Here is a 22883-nt window from a genome sequence, read left to right on the forward strand (position 1 = left end):
TCTCAACTGACACATCTGAACTGTAGATTATGATATACTATTATAATATATAATATAATACTCTCCTTGGGAATAGGAGTCAATAGATTATCTTTGGTGGAATTGAAATTTTGTATAGTTATTATGGATTAACTTGAAGAATTGTATTTTAGCATAGTTCGTGTATTTACCCTAAGGCTTGTTGTTTATTCTCTGCCATACATTGTACCAGTTACAGTTGTAGAGCAATAAGGTTGGTTTGTATTTGTATAAATATAATAAAAATATCTGGAACATTGAGACCTCGAGCAGTGCCCACCCATTGGACATAGAAAAAGGGCGATATATGAATATATATATATGTATATGTATATATTGCAGTGGAAGAAGAAACTCATTTTATTTCTAATTCTTCATTTTATGATTTATATCAGAAACCAATTATTTACCATCGTGTCCAAAATACACCCCTACTTTCTCAATAGTCCTAACCATGAGATCGATATCAAAGAACCGACATACATGTATCACAGAAGAAGTGGGTAATTTTGTCTTCAACTTCAAAGTTAAACCCAATAAAACTAACTTAGTACCATCATATATGTTGTACAGTGTAGCATAACGTTGGACGTAGTTCGTCATATCTTGTATTCTCTTTTTCATACACGTTGATTGTGCTTGCAATTAGCACTCGGGCATGTATTGCAACAAACTCTCTGTAATGTGTATTCTTCCGCGGAGGATCTCAATAAGCGCTTAGGCAAAAAAGTCTAAGAAGTTCAGATTGTATTGTGTATTAACTTTTAGAATAGTCACTTGTTCCACCTGTCATAACTGTACTATCTGTTTATACTATCTACATATTGTGTCATGTTGCTATTAGCCTTTGGGCATGAATAAACTTCTAATACTAATGATAGGTTAGACCATGGCTCTGTCGGGACAAGTCCTGCTTAGTTATTATAACCGTGCTAACTTGATAATCTCGTAGCAGGCTGAACGACTGGGCTTTTTAGTGAGGCTTTTAATGCGTTTTGTCCTTCACTTTTATTTGTACCAGGGTTCTTTTCTACGCTTGCCCGACAAAAGAACATCTGTACAAATACAAGTGATATGCCAGAAATAAAAAAAAAAAACGCATTATAAAGACTCTCCAACAAGCCCAGTCGAAGAGCCTGCTAGTTAGCCTGTCAGAATCGGGTGTTTTGACATGTGCAGTGCAGAACATGATATGATTGGCCATCATGTGCTAAGTGGCGAGATGAAATACTACATTGTACCTGCCATATCGCTTTGGATTCTAACAGTAAGGTACCATCTGCTGCAGATCTTGACGAACATACGTTCTTTATCTGTGAATATCTAGTTCCATGTTGATGTAATAACTGATTCAGTGCACCTCCAGTATTTCCTGTTACCAGTTTTATTGTTGTCTACTTAAAGACAGTCTCAAGAGCAGAGACCAGTATCATTTTTTTAAAGAACACATCTTTATTCATACAAAACCACTTTGGGGCGTAACCAGAATATTGACGACGCATAATATAACTGTGGCCTAGTCCAAGCTCAATGTCAAGTGCCAAACTACTTTTTGTAACTTTCTGGGATTCAAAAAAATATCTACATAACCCAAACAACCGAATCTGCTCTTGAAACTACTTTTAGTACGGAATTGATTATAGTCAAGCTATTGTACTAATTGTTGTCCAAATGCTTGTTCTGTGTTCTGGCAAAACCCGAAAATTGTTGGTCATGAACAGTTGATATATGAAGATAGAAAAAATTGTGTCGAAATCGACCATTTTAAATTTAGCTCCATGTCAAAGTGTATGAAATATACATAATATGTTCTTGAAGTGTGTAATGTTTTTTGGAGGACCTATTTTGAAGTTATTACGTGATAACTGTTATATTACCTGGCTTACTACAGTGAATGGAAATTTGTTTCCATAAGGCCATGTTGTTTTAATTAATATATGGATGACATCCTCGCGCGCATCAATTTTCAAAAAAAAAAGTTTTCGACCATACTGTAAATAGTACAAAATTAGCAAATATATGATGCATGTCGCAAAAAAAGGATTGGAAAACGATACTAATGCCCTAGAATGCCGAAATCAATTCAGGAAAAGAAGAAAATGTGACGAATGAAAATGAAGAGTCTTTTAATATTCGCAATACCATACTCTGTGTGTTTATTCATTCGTTCAACTTTTATGACCACCTAGATTTCATAATGAATGAAACTTTTTTTCCAAAACGTTTTTTATTCACCCCCTAGCGTCAGTTTTGGGGCTCCCAGCGGATGTCATCCATATAATCAAATCAACATGGACTTTAAAACAGTATCATCCAGTCCACAGGTTTGACTTGATTTGCAGAGATGTACTGTACTAGTGTCAGGGCATGTTTGGATGTTATGAAGTCCGTGTAACAAATTGTAGTCGATAATCAATCTACAAATGTACATATAACTGTTACAACAATAAAGGTGACTGTCCACTTGGAAATGTTTGTTTTGCAATGGTACATCATGATTACACGCTTTTTCAAGTTTTAGGGCTAGAGGTCCGGTTTTAGGGCTAGAAGTCCGGTTTTAGGCCTAGAATATTCCGGTCACTAATCTACATGCTAAGTTGAACTTGAAACAACACTATTCCAATGTATATCGGCATTTATAGACCAAAAATGACAAATATTGTGACGGAAAATGATTACTGGTAAGATCATGGGGTGATTTTGGGGGGCCACCCAGAAGAGAAAGAACGAATACTGGGACTAAATGTTTCTATACTGTTTTGAATGCCTTTTTAAATGCCTTTTTTGTATCAGTATTTCATACTTAAAAGTATGTAATAGAAATACTTTTCTCTCTTCATACTTAAAAGTATGAAATACTGATACAAATGTGCTAATGTGGCAGTTTTATGTTAAAATGTCATACAGATTGCCTTATTCAGAATATTTCCAGTTTTGCCACCCTGAAATTGCATTTGGACGCCTTTAACGGTTCAGATAAAGCAACCACTACAGACGATATGGGAAATACGTCTTCGATTCAGCTCAGTGTTGAGGAAATCCCGAAGTACAAACACGTTCACAAAAATGTATTCTATAAAAAGCTGACTTTGGTGTACAGATTATAAATCATCTATTTAACGGCACGATACGGGCCCTTCTTTTAAATTCCTTAAATTCAAATGCGTTCAAAAAATGTATTCTATAAAAATTGACTTTGGTGTACAGATTATATAAATCATCTTTTCAACGACACGATACCCCTTCTTTCCAATTCATGAAGATTTGTGTCCTATACACGGACTCTAGTTTTTACTGTTGTGTCATGCACAAGAATGATCCTGCTGAAGTAGTTAATCAGACACTCGTACAACAGAGGTACTACATTGTACACTACAGGAGTACACCTCAAACGCATTAGCCAGGTTTGATATGTTTCATGTTGGAAACATCAAGGTGCTGGCAGGCTGCGTAAAGGTACACGCGAGGGAAGAAACGGAAACAGAACGTCAATATCAAACATATACATTAGCCACACTGTCAGCTGGGATAATTGCCATAAAGTTTATAGAACATGGCTACTACCCCCATGAGAGCCCTTCATGTTCTGTGTTTATATCCCCATGGTGCAGAAAAGTGTGGTACTATCCAAAAAGTGTGGTACTAAAACTCATTTGCATAAAATTAGTTATTACCACACTTTTTGGTTAGTGCCACACTTTTTGCGTTTTAATTAAAACCAGGTCCCTTCTCTCACCCTTACCTGATAAGGTATAGAATACCGCGCCACCGACCCTGCCTCGGGAGGATGACTTCACTGTGCAAGTTATGCAAGGGATAAGTGGATTGAAACACAAACAGACCGGCTTTCTCAAAGACAAATGCTGCATTGAAACTGATATTGAACAAGAAAAACTGAAATTAAACAAGAAAAAATGACATTGAACAGTTCGAAAGATAACTTTGGGGGAAATGGCCATGTTCTAAGTCAGATAGACACGATGGTCAAATTTGGGCCCAAATATTCCAACCTTTTAATCGAACCGAATCATGTTCGATATGACGTCATTCGAATCGAATCATGTTCGATATGACGTCAATCGAACCGAACGTTCGTTCGATCCGGGGTCACCCGCGGTCATGTACAGTAAACCCGCGGCTTCAAGCCCGTTTTTACACGGGTACCGCCTAACAGTAAAAAATCAACTTTTTCACAAATATAAACCAATTTCGGGACAGTACATCTATACCCTGTTTTATAGTTGATATGTAACATGTAACGAAGCTACTGCCGTCATCGTGTGTGACCTTGACGATCGTAATTGTTGTTTACTGGGATATAAGTTACCCCCTGTACTTACTCACCCTGCCTGACATGCTTGCAAACATGGTATTTAAACCGCAACAAAAACAAATTCAATTTACCTCAGAAATGTTTTAAATTGTAGGCAAGACACAAATCTCGATCTGTGTCGGACGGATTTTTTAAAGATGGCGGCATTCTGGAATTATCGGTCTTTGAAGTTGAAAAAGTGCATTTTTTGGCGAATTTTTCGGCCTTAGCAACACTTTAACTTTGAAATAAAGAAAACCGTCCGACTCAAATCTTAATTTTGTTATACTGTTCTCTAAAATTCAAAAATGCGGGATTTTCTGGGAGATTTGGGGTCGGTTTAAATCAGTTGTTTGGTTATTGACGTCGATTGTTCTAGAATAAGCATTCGACGCTTTGAGAGTGATTTCACCCACATTTAAGCATTGTAATAAAAATAACAACATTTGGGGTATATGCAGTGCTGATTTTATCACATTTGGACGATGGAGTCCCCGTGAAACTGTTAATTATTGCTTAACAGAATGTTTACCGTTGAGACTGGCTCCACGGAAGCCGCGCGTGGAACCCCGGTAACCTGATACCCTCCCGTAGAATTGGAAACTTTACCCTAGAAATTGACCGCCGTGAGACCATGGGCTTGGGCTCGTTTACTGGGATATAGTGTTGTCCACCAACTCGGGGACTACCTGACACCCTCGGCTGTCGTCTCGGGAGTCAGGCAGTCCCCTTGTGGGTGGGGCAACACTATATCCCTGTAAACTCGCCTGGCCCATGGTCTATCTATTACTAAGCTGGTATTTTATGACAATTTATTAGCGGTTACTTGCGGTAAAGAATTGCGTCACGTTTTGTTTCATCCGTTGTTCTTCCTCCAGACATCTGCTTGGTTTTCATTCACGTTATTCAGAAAATTTGGAATTAACGTGAAACTGAACATCATGAAACATAAGTTATTCAAATGAGGACTTTATTTGCATAATTTATAAAGAAATGCTAGAATAAATTTCTTTAAGATAACCGGCATTACATGTAGGTTGATAAAAACGCATAATAAATGAGAAACATTTACAAATACTCAGTTAAAAATGTTAACTTCATCTGGCTAAGGTATGAGATCGTAGAACTCTTGTTTAGTATGAGTTTATTCCATGCATGTGTATGACAGAAGCACCTCTACAATTCTGTCATGTACACAGCATCTGGGAAGAATTAACAAAGCCTCCTTCTGGCCAATGTATTATGTACATGTAACGTTGAAGAATGCAACTATTAATTGACATGCAAAGCGATGGGCAATACAAGGTGCAAATTATCAAGTCACATCGTACCTGCAATTAAGCCCATTCTTAGACTCTAGACATATACATAGAAAATTTGCAGCTTTGCGACAAGAAACAGTTAACAATTTTGTACACAATAGTAGAATATTTGCTTCCATATCTTAGAGCTACAGTGTACTCTTGTGTTAACCACCTGAACCAAAGATCTTGTTCGATATCTTGAATATAATGTAGGAAGAATTAGTTATAAATACGTGCTCAAGAAGAACTGTACACGTCAATTGCAACTGATAAACAAAATTGGAGACTTATCTTGAAAGTTCATCTGTGTTGGTAGAAGTCATTATGCAGCAAGTTTAAACTGTAATATCTAACACAACAAAATTGGACTCACCCAAATTTTTGACTGTACAACTCCAGTCTTTGTCAAGGAATGAGCAATCCACCGCTTCAGTGACGTCACGCAGATAACACACGTGACTCGTCAGCAGTGGAGCATAGGTTGCAGAGAGTCTGTGGCGCCCCCCGTCTCTAATGAGGGATGGTTGTAATGGCCTCTTTAATCCCTCATTCATTCCAGATTGCTCATTCCTTGACAAAGACTGGAGTTGTACAGTCGAACATTTGGATGAGTCCAATTTTGTTGTGTTGGAAATCACAGTTTAATCTTGTTCATAAAAAACTGTAGACTATTGTTTCATCTTTTATCATCACACTTTACATACATGTACCAGCCATCCTGCAATGGGTGGGGATTCAATCAGCTATAGAAGCAGAAGTGTTAACATTCAGGTACATATTGAAGATGTAACATACATATGCATAACATGGCATCAGTAAGCAGAAGTGTATAAAGTTGTAAAGTATGTGTCTGCTTACATGTAGTTGACTGATTTCAACTTGACACTTTATTTCAAATGTACACAATATTATAAGTATCATCCTGTCAATGCCATTAACCATTATAATAGCAATATGCATTTTTGCCCTCTTTCATTTTAATATTGATTGAGATTTACCACTGTATTTGTGGAAAGACTGATATAACAGGTGACTGTCACCTTTTCAATCTGTAGATCTCTGTAACACTAATCAAGTCACTCTCTAAAATCTTACAAATCATTGTTTAAATTTAATAACATTTACATGTGTATGTTCATTTTTATTTTCTTAAAAAACAAACACAAGACTGCATGTTTTCTGACTTTCCCCTTTCTTACTTCCCAAAAGAACCGAATAGATAAAATCGTTTCCAAGTAGGACAGGCGAAGATTTTGTCATAATAGTTGTGAGCCAGGGGTTGGTACTTGTCAAATACTGTAACAATGTGGCAAGTTTTTGAGGAACACAAATTTGCGCCTTCCTAATATTTAATGAGATGTTTGTTCTACTAGATTCCAATTCTGTAGTAATATATATATATATAGTAATAAACTGTGAACTACATAAATATGATAATCACGACGGTGATATACATGTAACATTATATGTAACTGTATTGCATAAAATGCAAATCTTGCAATTTTTTTAAAATTTTGTGCAAACCTACTACAGACTAAGGTGCATGTACATGTCTGATTGTTGGCACAGGGTTCTGCCAATTATAATACTAATGTATGTAGACTTTGCAGAAAAGAAATTAAACATTGATGTAACCACACAACTTTGCAAAAATGAAATCTACTGAGGGCCACACCAATCTAATTTGTTGTTTCTCATATTTTTTTCGGGAAAAATCAGGAGCGTCAGGGAAAAAAAACAGGCCAAGGCACTCAATGATAGCTGGAAATGTTACAGTATGAGCCATGAAGTGAGCATACTGGGCTGGTTTATAATCAAAACAATAGATTTTGAACTTTTAATGAAACAAAATTGCATTGTTACATTGAAAAACGTAAGAAATAGGAAGAAAATGACTTTTTCAACTGTTAGGGCAATAATATGTCTTTCATTGAGCATTTTGCAGTTAATTTAGAACAAAAAAATATAATTTTTTTTTTTGCAAATCAGAAAAAAAATGGACAGGGCGATCTGAGAAGCAACAAATTAAATTGATGTGGCCTAAATGACACTATATAATAATCAATTTTGTGTACTCTAATGCAACCTCCCTACAATAAGGTCACCAGTCTGTACAAGGGATTTTCTCCTATATGTTCCCTGTTGTAACTCAGACTGTTATTGTTTTGATGTCTGAATAAAAAAAAAGTTGTTGATTCAGAAAACACTGCCGTAGGAATGTAAAAAAGCATAATTTACTGCATTTTAGGTGGGATACATTTGAAGTACATGCAAGGAAAATGCTCCAATAAGCTTGAAATATACTATTGGTACATGTATGTGTACTTCAAAGGACTTTCTTTTACCAAACAACAGGGAGGGCTTTTCTGGTCATAGATTGCTAATTAGGACTGTTTTAAATCATTGGCCTTATTTTCTGTTTTAGCTGGTTTCATCTACTTTGTCTTCATGGTCCAAAATGGATCCAGCAGACTAAAAGGGTCAGCGGGGTCTTTCTGTGCATCAAGACCCCCTTTTCTCTGGTCAAAGTCTGTCTTCCTACTCGGTTTTTGGGAGGAAGTATTTGTGTTCAACTCTAACTTAAAGGACTCCACTGAAAGCTCCTGCAGGACGGGACTGTTTCTCTCACATTTGCTGAACCCACTCCCCTCTGAACCCCTGGGTATCAGACCATACTGGTTGTCTTGTACTTCGTCAGTAGACATGGTGGTATTGTTACACAGCTGCCCACTGTTTCCTGTTATGTCATTTGATTTCACATTATAAACAGGGTGCTGGGTATCACCTTCTTCTAGGTGCACATGTGGTGCAGGTGTCTGCAGCTGTGCAGCTGCAGGTGTCACCAGCTGTGTAGCTGCTGCAGGATTAGGAGACATGACTGGTGGTGGTTCCGACTGTGGGTCCGTGTGTATGGCAGCAGGAACAGAGGGAGAAGAGGTGGTGAGGGCTGTTAAGGTGTAATGAAAAACAAGACTGTAAAAAAAAATACAATTCAAGTACTTTCATAATGCAGGCAAATTTAGTACGCTGCTACGTTGGTAACTTGTTATTCATAATTGCCACCTTGAATTTTTCACCTTCAAAATTCAAACAGTGTCAGTTTAACAGTTAATTCATAAAAACCAGCCTTGCAGCCTGTACTAAACATGCTGAATAACACTGATTTTTTACAGTTACTTGTCTGGCAAATACAAATTAACATTACAATACAATGTCATATACAAACTGAAAAAAAAACATGATAAAAAGCCTCACATGGGCACTTAAGTGCAATGTATGTGTATATAAGACCAGTGAGTCCTAAGAGTCTTACTGCGAAGACTCATTGTCAAGAAACATTACTGGTTTTATTAATAATTATTTAAAAAATTAATGTTAGTCCCTAGATAGAAACTGCAAGTACATGGTGAGATCAGTGTATCTGTGTTAGGACGGACTAATCTAATCTAATCTAATCTAATCTAATCTAATCTAATCTAATCTAGTCTAATCAGAGTTCTGATTAACAAATAGATGGTAAGAGGGATCTAGCAGCCACTAGACATCACACCTATTGAGACCTACTGGATAATAAACTTGCCTGTTCAGCTAATATTGTTGTGATTGAAAGTTTCAGGTGTGAGTGAATTAATTTTGGACTTGGACCTTGATTTAAGATATTACTGATATTTTCCAGGGAAAAAGTGACCAAATCTCTTCCTGATGTAGGCATACCTGAGGGGTTGAAATCCTTTTGTTGGCTGGTCTTCTTGAGGCCCTGTGACTGCTGCAGTTCTGCTGATAGAAGAGAGGTGGAGCCGCTGACATCTGTCCCTTCTCCCATGCTCAACTTCTCCAGAGTTGACTGGACTTTAGTCAATGGAGCATCTTCAGACAGAGGATCAAAGGAGTCCAGTCGTGTGTAGCCCACCTTTGGGGCTGATGCAGTTGTAGCTGCTGTCTGCATCTCTGGACGTTTGTTTCTCAAGATTCCACCTGACAGTCAGAGGGAAAACTTTGTTTAGTCTCATCTTCAATGGGGTTATCCTACATGTACATTAAGGCCACACCAATTTAATTTGTTGGTTCTCGGATTTTTTCAGATCAAATTTTTTCAGAAAAAAAATTTGAAGCAACAGGAGCCATGAAGTCAACACAAAAGCCCGGGTTAATATTCAAACAATGAATTTTGAAGTTTGACTAAAACCACTCAAACCACTGCATTGATAGATGGAAAAACTGTAACAACCAGGAAGAAAAGGATTTTCCTCAACTGTTGGGGACAAATATGAGCATATTTTAGTTGATTCAGAACCAGATTTTTTTTTTCAAATCAGAAAAAAAAATTGTGTGGCCTAAGTGAAGTCAGACACAGTCAGATTAAGAACCAAATCAGTTTTGAGGACAAAATGCACAAATGTGAAACTGTAATGTGCCAACATCAATTCAGCCGGTGGGCCACCACTGTTGGACACAATGTGTATGTGCATGTACTTGCTCAAATATTACACTGCTGAATACTGTAATTGCTATAGAAAACATGTAGTACATGTACATGTGTGAGGATATCTTACTGAACTCACGTTTGATAAGGAGATACTCTGCATGTGCCAGCACGGCTTTGTAACAGAACTGGAGATGAGCCTACAGAAAATAACATCATGATTACATAATGATTGTTAACTACACAATGAGACCAAATTAAATCGCTTGCAACTCTAGTCATAGTAAACCTGTACATTGTCCATTCCAAACTGTAGACTATCATAATACTAAATGTAACGTGGGTGCTAAATGCTTGACTACCATACTCCTCAGAAGTGTAACCATTTTTACAGTCTTGAGCATGGGTTTGAACCTAGCTTGCAGACCTGCAACCACCAGAAAGCAGTGCTACTTACATGTAATCATGTCATGAAACACACTAGTAATTAAATTTCATTTGTTGCCTGTGTGAAAAAAAGTCCATATCTGCTGCTGTTTACATGTAGTCATTCAATTTCACAATAATTATTATTTTAGATGTCCATGGCATTTTAATTTAGCAACCTTTCCTACTACATTTTTGCTTCGAACAACGTTCAGATGAGTACAAGTCCTTAGACAACATCTCCAACATTACCTTCTCAGAAATCATGTATTTCCTCTGCATGCGGAGCTGGTGGACCAGAGAGACCAGGTCTGGTGTGGGTCTCTCCATGTTAATGTCTGACACAGCAGCAGCCAGGAGACAGAACACTCCTGTCCTCCCTACTCCATCACTGCACACAACAACAAGGAAGACAAGGTCAGCTTTCTTCCACTGTTTGGGCCAAAATATGATCATTCTGATTTGATTCAGAACCTGAATCTTTTTTGTTTGTTTTTGCAAGTCAGTGTGGCCTAATTATAACTATTGAAAAGTGTTACACTTGCCTCAGTCTGAGGATAGAATGTTTACCTTTTTCCAAGATGAAAAATTTAACATCATGTTGTCCATCATATCTCTAGATCTGTTGGCAAGTAATTATGACAAAATCCACTAATTGGTACAAGTAACTCTAAGAATTTGCCCTTCAGCCTACTAAGGTACTAGTACATGACAGTATTGTGTAGCTTTATATATATTTGGCATGACATTTATACTGGGTATGGGGTAAGGTAGCAGGGAGAAGGATAATATATTACAATACTTAGTAAGTAAGTAAGTAAGTACTAAGTACATGTATTAAGCAATAACTGGCAACATGTAACACTTGAAGAGAGTAAACTCAGTTGGACTTTAGCAAAAGAAATCACTTGTCTATGTCATCTATCCCATACATGTAGATTTTTTTCATCAGAAATATTTGCTGGAAGAGCTCCTAGATTTGAGGACGTGCTACATCAAATGAAAACCTGAAAATGAAAATTTTATGGATGACATCCACATTGATTTTTGCCTGTTCTAAAAAAAAAAAAGATCACGTCCACCGAGGCTCTGGCCTGGTAGTCCATGGTACATGTAGTAGCCGGTAGTGACAATAGAGGAGGCACCCAGGCTACTGAAGTTTCGTGACTCAAGAACATACGTACAGTGCCGATTCATGAATTCCACAAAAAGCCAGCTTGTGCCGGCTTGCCGTATATCTCGCTATATATACTGCCGCAAATTCAGGATACAAGCTTTGTATTCCTGTGGTTTAGTAGCATTTTTATTTTTGGCCTGAATTTTTTTTTATTCGCCCACACGCACTAGTTTGGGAGTCTTCAGAGGATGTCATTCATGAAATTAAGTCTTGTGGCCTTACTGACACACAGGGAAAGTCACCTGCAGTGAACCACCATGGGTGTTTGCAGGCTCCTCTGTTGTCTGTGATACTCCAGGACTTCCTTCTGGAACTGTAGAAACATGTCTGGGCTGTCAGGAACACTCCTACAACACAGACAAGTAGGATTCAGAGACTATAGACCAAAACATGATGCATTTCATACATGGAATGCTCACATATATAGAATACTACACGGTGTATTCCGTATTGCCCAAGGTACATGTACCAGCCTGACTGTGGGTCGGATCACCCGACGGCCAAAGGCTTTAGGTAGATCCGATCCGCGGGAGGGCTGGGACCAAGGTGATGTGGAATACACCATATTTTATTTATGTCATACTCACCTGAGAAAACAGACATTTCAATGCGAAATGTGCAAAAATTTGGTGTATCTAAACAAAAAGTGTAACAGCATCAATTCCAACATCCGAATTCGGTGTTCGAAGTTTCATTTGAAAGCCCGGGCCGTACGCGTGAAGAACCCCGGGCCGTACCGCTAGTTGTCACACAGGCCGGAACACCCTTTTATCGAACGTAATCGCGGCCCAGGTACATTGTATGTTACAAATGTTTCTATCAGCATTCTAGCCAGTGTCTGTCTTTCCGTCATTTGATAAAATTTTGCTGCTCATGACAGTTGATAATTTTGCCCAAACCGTCATCTTTGACACAAAAATTGATGAGTAAAGTCTAACTAAAGATATGGAAAGAAGTGTCATTAAATTGAGCTGAAGCCTATAAGAAAATTGTTATATGGTTACTGTTACAATCCATGGCACTGGTTACAACTATCACATAGATCCTGCTCATGAGACACACATGTACAGTAACATGATGGAGTACTTACTGTCCATCAGGCCATCCTGTAAACTGCAGGTGAACCACAGACCTCATCAGACGGGTCTGGAACAGAAACATTCATCAGTTGATGCCTGCCCATTTTTGTAAGGCGTAATCAGGCCTTTTTAGTCTTTGTAATCCGTATGCAGCGTTCCCAAAAATCAACATAATTTGTAATAGTTCATTAGCTGCGAAGTGTTAAGCTGTAATCAGCTCTGAGACTTAAACGTAATTCATAATCAGCAGCAAAAATTTTGCGTAATTCGTAATCACCATGCATAGTCTTGTATGTAGGTCAATTCTTTTGTACCCACATGACTTGGTAAAGTTCTTTCTCTGTATATAGCTTCTCCAATGAGTTCTGTATACTAGACATAATTGTACTGTTGAGAAGTCTACTAACTAATTTAAAAGTTAAACTTAAAAGCAAGGAAGCTAAAGAAAATTTCATCACTACACAAGGCCACACCAATTTAATTTCAATTGTTGGTTCCCAGATTATTTCAGAAGAAGTATGAAGCAACAGGGAGAAAAAAAGTACAAAAAAACAGGTCTAGGCATCCTATTATAGCCCCAAATGCTACAAAATGAGCCATGAAGTCAACACAAAAAGCTGTTAATATTTAAACAATGAATTTTGAACTTTTAATCAAACCACTGCTTTGATAGATGGAAAAACTGTACAGTAACAACTAAGAGGAAAAGGACTTTCCTCAACTGTTGGGGGTAAAATTGGTCCAGGAGCATCTTTGAGTTGATTCAGAACCAAAATTTTTTTTTTTTTTGCATATCAAAAAAAAAATGAATAGGCGAATCTGAGAACTAACAAATTAAATTGTGGCCCGGGCCAATGTACATTGTAATTCAAACTGGAACAAACAAAAACATGTTGAAATTGCAGCAGCCGAGAGTGAGAAGATTATGCGTACCTCCTTGTGTGAGATGTTGAACATCCTCTCTATGTGTGTAGGAAGAGTCTTAATACTGTACAAGCTGACAGTCACTTGACTATAGTTCACTGCAACACCTCGCTCCGCTGGCCAGTAACAATGCCATTTCTGTAAGGCAAGGGAGAATTTCATGTTACAGTTAACATTTCCTTGTACATTACTGCATCAAGATTTTGATTTTAGCTCATGTCATACTTTTGGAAAATCTATTTATTGATTGACTGGAATTATTTAATTAAGCACATTTGTGAAAGGATTGAAATAATAGGACCCTTATGCTGAATTTCAGGTCATTTGGTTTTTGAAAGAAGAAGAAGAAGAAACAAGAGGGAAAACAATATGTTATCATGAAAGTTCATCTGTGTTCACTCTCGGTAGTTACATGTTCATTGAACCTCGGTAGTTACATGTTCATTGAACCACGACGGGGGCCGACATCGTCTACCAGATACCTTTGACCCAGTGTTGACGTCACACTTCAAAGAAGCCACGTGACAAGCTCAGTCTACTGAGGAAGACCAGAATGACTGGTCGAAAGCTCTAGGTGAGAGAATTTTTTGTGTTGGACCAAAAGTTTTAACTTTAAACACGAAAACAATATGTCTTCACCACACATGTAGTGTGGTGAAGCCATAATTCTACTGTACCTTTCCACTCTCCTCCTGGTTGATCAGCATGACGATGACTGACACCTGCTGCTCGTACACCATCGTCCAGAACTCTGCGTACGTGGAGGGGAGGGGGGCCTGGGTCGCTATGATCCTCGCACAGGAGGGGTTCTCGTAATGCTGCAACAGTTGACGATATAAGGACACACCAATTTAATTTCTTGGTTAACGGATAACAGAAAAATAATGGAGCAGGCAGGCAAAAAAAATAAAAATAAAAACAGGCCTAGGCATCCTATTAGGCCATGTTGATTTGATTATATGGATGACATCCACGCGCGCATGAATTTTCGGCCGTTTCCAAAAAAAAAGTTTTCAACCATACTGTAAATCGTACAAAACAGTTGCAAAATGAGCAAAAATATACCATAAATTAAAAAAAAAATTAATAAAAACTATACCAATGTCGTAGAATGCCAAAATCAAACGAAAAAAGACGAAATTGTAAAGAAATGAACTTGAAGACTAGATTATTCGCCAAACCATATTCTGTGCCATTTGTTCAACCCTCATGACCACGTAGATTTCATAATGAAAAGTAACTTTTTTTTTGCAAAACTTTTTTTTATTCGCACGTGCGCATCAGTTTTGGGGCTCCCGGAGGATGTCATCCATATAATCAAATCAACATGGCCTTATGGCCCAAAATGGTACGATAGGAGGCATGAAGTCAACACACCAGGCTGGTTCAAAATTTAAACAATGAATTTTAAACTTTTAATGATAGTATTACCACTGCATTGAAAGATGTAATAACTGTAACAGCTAGGAAGAAAAGGACTGTTTTCAACTGTTCAGGGCAAAATATGAGCATTTTGCAGTAACTGTTGATTCTGATTTTTTTTTTTTGCAAATCAGAAAAAAATGAAGCGGGCAAATCCGTTAACCAAGAAATTAAATTGGTGTGGCCTACACATGTACATATGTATCAATATATCACACAATAAACAAGGACATGATATTTATAGTCAGTGATAGTGATTTCAGTACCAAGGAGAGGTCATGTCACATGTAATAGTTGTTGATAGTCAGTTCAGCACCAAGGAGAGGTCCTGATATAAAAATTCCTACATCAATAAAAATATCCAAAAGACTTGCAGCAAAAACAATGATGATGAAATGATGTCACAAAGATACAAAGTGAATGAAAATACATTGTATAACAATATAACTAGAATTTGGAGAAGCAACACAAATTTCAGGATTGTCGAATTAAAAGCTTACTAGTAGGTTGTACAGTAATCTGACCAAAAAATCAATGTGGCTCATACTTTGCAAAACCTCTGAAAATACCTTCTTTTCTTTCTCTAGTTGAAAATGTATGTTTCATCTACCAACTGCAGCCTTGTAAAGTGTGAGTGAGTGAGTGAGTGAGTGAGTGAGTGAGTGTGAGTGAGTGAGTGAGTGAGTGAGTGAGTGAGTGAGTGATATTTTGCATTTGTGAGAAAAACTGAACTTTGAGTTGTGTGTGTGAAGGACTGGCTATAATTGTAGTTTGTTTGTGAACATGATTGGTGCACACCAGGCTTACCACTATATGGCTGGCATTGATGTAATCATCCTTTAGGCTGGACAGCTTTACTCTGTTCTGATCATCTGGAACACATAGAAAAGGACAAATCGGTAAACAGTTTACAGTAACCAAACTATTAACAGGGCTTTGTGTCAAAATGTGCATGTGCTCATCTTGAACATTCTCACATTTCATTTGTCACAATTACAATATGTCCAAAATCTAAATATAAGAGGATTGTCTGATACAATGTAGTTTAGCAGTGGGTATTGGGGCAACTTCTCCATTCTGTACAAATACATGCACATGACATACATGTTCATGTACATACATATACATGTATTCAAAACATTACTGTCTAAACGTGTCTTTTTCAAAAGAAAAAAAATGAAGCATTAAATCTGGGAGGTAATAAATCCAACTGGTGTGGCTTTATGACATGTTGAATACTGAGCAGTTCTTACAGGGCATGATGTCTGGATGTCTGTTTTTCATGGAGTAGCAGCGGGCGACAGAGATGGACTTCTGTCTGGACTCCTTCTCCTGGGCCTCCATCATACCCTGGACATGGTACAAGGCATCACTAGGTCACATATGGTCTGCTCTGTTACTCAAACACATGCATAATTATAATGGTGACAGTGTACAGAATATTTTTTTGAACCAGGTTGCCCAGTGGGCAAACTATGGCAAAAATTAGGTTGCCCATCAGAATTTTAGGTTGCCCCACCTACATGTATAGTTACAGTAACTACTTTCCTCAAATTAAGTAATGTTACATTGTACATACATACATGTAAGCCTTTGACAATATTTGTAACAGCCTTTAGTTAACTGATACTAGTAATAGTCATTAATACCTAAAATCAAATAGCATCTGCCGGATACAGTGGTGCATTCCAAGTGGGCATGATTGGGGGGGGAGGGCATTCTTGAAATTCAGGTAGCACACTGGCTAGGTTCAAAAATAGGTTTAATAAAATTTGGGTAAAGTAAAATTTTGGTTACCCGGGGCAACTGGGCAACCAGGTATTTTGCACACTGTGGTGACACAGTCTACAAATGTAAATCCCTCCTGCTATAAAATTGCAACATGATGTAACCCAACACTAGTTACCATGGTGACAGACGTCTGGTTCAGGTCATTGACCTTATCTGTTTGGAGATTAGTAGAAGCTTAGAGGAAGACGAAACAGAGCAAAATATCTGTTTTCCTTCTGAGAAGGTAAGGTAAACCTAATTTTCAGCTTAATAATATATTATGTAATACATTATGTAGACTACAGATTTTAAAACTTTAGACAATCAAAAGTCATATGGAATACTGATGGGCTACTATACCTACCCTTTTTAACTGGAGGAATCAACTTTAAAATTTATTAATTAAAGGAGTAATCCCATCCAAAACAGAATATCACAGAAAAGTTTAACTCAGTCTTCATTTAATCATAGAATATAATAATATCTGGTTCACCATTCAATAACCATTCATTATGTAAATGACTCTACAAACAAGGTTATTTTCCTCCAATAACGCAACAATCTGTCGCTTAATTCATTCCGATGCCTTCTACAGGAATTCATTCTTTCGGAAGACCTACCATTTGTAATGCTTTTAGGTTTCTTCCTGTTTTACTTGTATGTCTGTAGTGTTTTTGTATTATTTTAATGATGTATTGTACATGTTATATGGGTTTTTTTACCTGAAATAAAGAATGAATGAATGAATGAAACAAGAAGGAAAAGTGGAAAGAAAGAGTCATTCTGTAGGCAAGGCTGAACATTAAAAAAGTCACAAGCCAAACCTTCCAGTCACTCTCAAGTTTGGTCTGACCACTCAACGTCTTCTTCTCCAAACCCTCAACTATCTTCTCCAGTTTGTTGACTTCTTCTAGCAGCTTGTCTAAAGATGACTGGTCATGGTAAGGCTCGTGGGGAGACTTGGTCTTCTCAGTCTTCCTCAGGAGCTCCTGCTTGTCTTCGTTAGTCAGAACCTTTGGCATCAGAACCTGAAATATTTAATTTGTGAATGGATAATTTGAATAGAATTCTGAACTTGACAGAAAAGCCTGTAAAGACGTATTTAAGGCATACTACAAGCCGCTGCAATGTTTAAAACAGCATGTACAGTACATATAACGTTACATGTACATGTATGTCTACTAGGACCTAGCTAAAGAAAAAAAAAATGTTGGCACTGTGTTTCCTGTTTCCTGACTGACCCTAGAAAAACCTGCCAACCCTACACTTGTTTTTTGTGTGGACCCCTGCAAGGGACATAAATTTTTTCGGGCTGATCAACCTTTTCTAGCTCTCACACCTGAGTAATAAAACAATTTTTCAAATATTGACATTGAAAAAAAGTGTCCTCATGCAATTTAACTTTGTTAAACTGTATTGCATAATTTGGACCCTATATAGATATCACTTAAGTCTAAAAAATAAAAATAAAAAGATAATCCATACCTACCGACACTAATTTTTTCAGGACTGAAACAGGAAATGCAACATTTTTTTTTAAAGCCTAGACAACTGTATGCTTCAACATTCTATATTTTTACCTGTACTAACCTGCATATGCAGGTGGAATTTCTAGCCCTGAAAAATCAAGAACAACAAGTTTACCTGATGAGAGTCTTTGAGAGCCTGGTGCTCCCCCTCAGGACTGGAGGATAGCAGGTCATCAGTGCCTGTGGTACCCGTGGAGCTCATGACAGGAACAGGCTGCAGGATGGACCCACCCCCCACCATACCTCCTGCTGGACCAACCACAGGGAAAGGCTGACGGCCAATGGCAGCTGCTGGACCCATCTGAAGAACATTCTGATTGGGCACACTTGGCTCCTCCCCTCCAGGGACAACATTCTGATTGGCCATGAAAGTCACCTGATGATGCACCGGTAGGACATTCTGATTGTCTACAGCAAGACTCTGCTGGTTGATTGGCTGAATGTTTTGGTAAGGCAGTTGGGATGTTGGCACCATTTGGTGCTGAGGGAGGCTATGTGGCATTAAGGGATGCTGACCTGAGGGCAGCATGTGGGGAGGAACAGCAGGAGCTGTCTGATCAGCCATCTGATTACTGACTTTGGGAGACATATCCAGGACAGCAGATGAAGCAGGCATGTGAGACAGGGACTGTGTCCCGCCCATGGGTAACTGTGGCGGCACATTTACAGTTGGTTTGATAGTTTGAGGCTGAATACTTTGAAAGTCTTGCCCCACCCCAGGCTGTAGATCCATGTACTGCATGTCTGATGATGGGTTAGGAGGAAGGTAGGCTGCAGCTGAGTTATTCATGTTCATGTTTGAAGTAGGGAACTGAAGAGCTGATCTGTGTTGAACTGATTCACCAGGGACACTGACAAAATTCTGAGGAACTTGAATTCCATAAACGCTTTCTTCCTGCAATTGTGTTTGCTTTTGGCTGTTGCTGGAGACTGGAAACCTGACTTGTTGGTGAGTTGAGCTGACTTGTGTCTGGCCATACTGCTGACCAAGGTTAAATCCTGGTGTCATGTCCTGGGCTTGTCCCTCTGACAGAAATGCTGGGCCTTTCTCCTGTAGCTGCATGGATGGCAGCAGGCTTTCCTGTTGTTTGTGGGTAACAATAGGAGTGTTGAGGGTGTCAACTGTCTGGGACATGCCACTGCCCCCCCACTGGATGTGGTTGCCATGTATGTGACCTGCAGGGTGCTGCTGCAGACCCTGGTACGGCTGTGTTGGGAAGGTACTCCCCACCCGGCCATCCCCACAGGACATGCCGTCTTCTAATGAACCCTTAGGGTAAGCTGTCATCTGTGCAGGGTTTGGTTGTACGTTATGACCAGACTGAGGGAAAGTTGTGGGCAGCTGAGCTGACGACTGTGCTGGAGGGAGCAGGTTCTGTTGGTGGGACCAGCTGGATGGCACAGCTGCTGGTGCTGGCACATGGTCATGCACAGGACTGATGTTAGCCACACTGCCACCTGTGCCAGTGGATGAAATACTGCTGTCCAGGTTTGTACTGGGAAAATTAGTCCCAGCAGGTCCCAGGTTGGACTGTCCTGAAAAAGCAGCTGTGATATTTGGGTTTCTGACAGAGGGAGGAGTAGGATACTGATTTGTTGGGATGGTAGAATGGAACACACTCACAGTCGGGTCATCGTAAGGTCCTCCAGGAGGGATGAATGTAGGCAGGGCAGCCATGGGGGCAGCCGGGGGACCCAGGTTAGGTTTGGGGGCTGTGGGACGAGCTGGGGGCTTCTTAGGTCGCCTGCTTTTTGTCCTGCAGGAACAGGGAAAAATCAGGTACAAATAAGACTTTAAATTTATGTAATGAAGTCTATATGAGGAGTCATTCTAGAGATACTGGATATAAACTCACATAGTGTTCTATAGTGTGGTTATTACTGGTAGACATGAGATGACTTAATACCTCTTTCTTTGTTCTACCTTTATACAGTTTGTCTAAGTGGATTGTTCTAAATAGTGTGTTACGTTCGGCATCATATGGTTTACAGTCAAGTACAAAACTGAAACATACAAACCTTCCCAATGAAATGTTGCCTCTCTATCCCTCTTTTACAGATATTTCCATGGTCGTTCTGCAGAACTCACCCAACTAGTTCCACCACTCAAGTGTTCCACTTGTCTACTGGGTTCTCCACTAGCTCACACAACTTCACCGTCCAAATTCCTTGTTTGAAATCTTTTTACAGTGACAGTTTCTTTTCCTGTACGGCTAACCTTTGGAATTCCCTCCCTGACAAGTGTTTCCCACCAACCTACAATCTACAGGCTTTCAAATCAAACGTTCACGGCCATCTCTTGACATAGCCATGTTACTCTCATATATACTTTTCTAGTTCAATGCCCAGAAGTGGTCGTATAGGCCTTGCATTGTACTACTCCATTAAAAACAACTGACCTGTCCATGATCTGCTGCCTCTCCTCCTCCTGTACCTTACACACACCCCGGGTTCTCTGCAGGAGTTTACTGACGTTAGTCTGGAGCTTCTGGTAGAAATCCACACCTTTCTGACACTTGGCCAGCAGGTCTTCATGAGCATCATAGGAGGCAATCAGTGACTGCACCATATTCTCTCTCCTGGATAAATACATGACATGTATGTCAGGGCAGACACTCTGATATGTAAAAAAATTATGTTTACCAAAGGAAACATATATTATTGTTTTTGCTACATTTCCTCTTCTTCTTCTTCCATTCCAAACACTAACCTCTGACCTGGCCAATGACCTGTTGTCACCATCATGGTAACTGGTGTTGAGTTACATTACGTTGCAATTTTATAGTAGAAGGGATTTATCTTTTCTTTATTCTTTATTTCAGGCGCAAATTGGCCCATAGTAGACAAACAATTAAAATAACAAGGTGCACACATAATAAAAAACGGTAGGGTTCGGTACATATACATACGAGAAGGGCCTTACCGGTAGACTAGGCCGATATAGTGATCCCAGTAGTGACTGGTGGATGATAAGTCTGAGTGGATTGCGAGTTTTATGATACTGTTATTACTGTTGAGGAGCCGATTGGTGAAAGAGTGTGTTAGTTTACGTCTGCGAGCATCGAAGGTATCGACAACCTCAGTCACAAACATTCGACTGGCGCTCTCGAATTTTCCATATGAAAACAATATTCTAAAGGCGTTGTTATAAGCCGTTCGGAGTTTGCGAATAGCGCCCAGAGTGTAGCGTGTCCACAACTGGGCGCAATACATAGAGGAACAGTATGCGTTGAAAAGCGTGCGCTTCACTTCTGTAGAGGCAAACTTAAATTTACGAACTAAGGAATTGGCTCTGGTGTAGAAGCCTCTGATGTGAGTACGGATTCACTCGTCATCAGACAGGTTGGTAGTTATCTGGTTGCCCACTGGTAGTTCACAGAAGAAACATACTGTAGGTTAGTTCCATAAAGCCTTACTGAAGGGGGCGCACAGTTCAACCGAAGTCTGTCACATGGAAAGTACATACAATGGCTCTTCTTTTCGCTGAAGAGAATATCGTTGCGATCACCAAAGCTTTCACAAATCGAAATAAGTTTTTGCAGTCCTTTAACAGAAGGACAAATAATACATATGTCGTCTGCATACAAAAAATGGTTCACAATAGTACTGCCAATATAGCAGCCAACACCGCTCGAGTTCAGCTCAACACTTTTAGACTTTTAGACACAATTTAGACTGTCTGACCACATACATGTTTACATGTACATTGTATGAATGTGTAAGAATTAACAGAGCAGACCATGTTCGAAGGTAAACATAATATGAATTTTTTTTTGCTTTGCAAATGTTACCTTATAGTTAGGACGTTAATTTTCATTCTACTGGACCAGGTACACTTTTCTTGTTGCACAATGCTTAGCAGTCGCTGCCATACACTGTACGGTACAGTGTACCATGTACAATTGTCGTGCAATAAAGTTTTTTGCATAAGGCAAGCGATTCTACATTGTACGGGCTGAGAGGATGAGGTCTATTGCTATAACCTAACATTGCCCAGCATATCCTAAACACCAAACATTCAATCACTTTACTGGTGGCTACTGATATCATAATATATTATAAATTGAACATGTATGTAATACATGTACAATTTATCATATAGCCAGAAGGCATCGACCAATCAGTAGGCTACATTTGCCATTGCTTATCAGGCTGTAACCTCAAAAGTGGTTGGTGAATTAGAATAACCGACCACTTTTTGGACCCTTCCATTATACAGCGGACAAGGCACTAACAGTAGTGTCACCGGTAAGACTTGTAGTACAATATCTATCAGTCTCTACCAGCAGAGACTCAGATCAGAGTTTCTGTTGACTGAGACATTTTTTTTAGGCCACACCAATTTAATTTCTTGGTTAACGGATTCGCCTGCTTCCTTTTTTTCTGATTTGCAAAAAAAAAAATTTTGAATCAACTGCAAAATGCTCATACATGTATTTTGCCATGAACAGTTGAAAACAGTTCTTTTCTTCCTAGTTGTTACAGTTATTCCATCTTTA

At 38.8% G+C, this 22883-nt stretch overlaps 1 protein-coding gene across 1 annotated transcript in view; it reads right to left on the reverse strand.

The window, feature by feature from the left end:
• Positions 1-7645: 7645 nt before the first annotated feature.
• LOC109462770 (tyrosine-protein phosphatase non-receptor type 23-like) overlaps positions 7646-22883 on the reverse strand; it is a 31899-nt gene continuing 16661 nt past the window's right edge. The window contains exons 20-32 of the mRNA XM_019759362.1: positions 20784-20963; positions 18500-20141; positions 17680-17883; positions 16339-16435; positions 15893-15957; positions 14341-14481; positions 13673-13801; positions 12751-12806; positions 11903-12007; positions 10736-10874; positions 10197-10257; positions 9349-9609; positions 7646-8581 (exon numbers count right to left, since the gene is read on the reverse strand). Of these exons, the coding sequence (XP_019614921.1) occupies positions 8070-8581; positions 9349-9609; positions 10197-10257; positions 10736-10874; positions 11903-12007; positions 12751-12806; positions 13673-13801; positions 14341-14481; positions 15893-15957; positions 16339-16435; positions 17680-17883; positions 18500-20141; positions 20784-20963 (3592 nt within the window). The 3' untranslated portion in view covers positions 7646-8069. The remainder of the gene's footprint in view (positions 8582-9348; positions 9610-10196; positions 10258-10735; positions 10875-11902; positions 12008-12750; positions 12807-13672; positions 13802-14340; positions 14482-15892; positions 15958-16338; positions 16436-17679; positions 17884-18499; positions 20142-20783; positions 20964-22883) is intronic.

This window comes from Branchiostoma belcheri, unplaced genomic scaffold, assembly GCF_001625305.1.
Source record: "Branchiostoma belcheri isolate BF01 breed outbred unplaced genomic scaffold, Haploidv18h27 scaffold12, whole genome shotgun sequence".
In the NCBI taxonomy this organism is placed as follows: domain Eukaryota; kingdom Metazoa; phylum Chordata; class Leptocardii; order Amphioxiformes; family Branchiostomatidae; genus Branchiostoma; species Branchiostoma belcheri.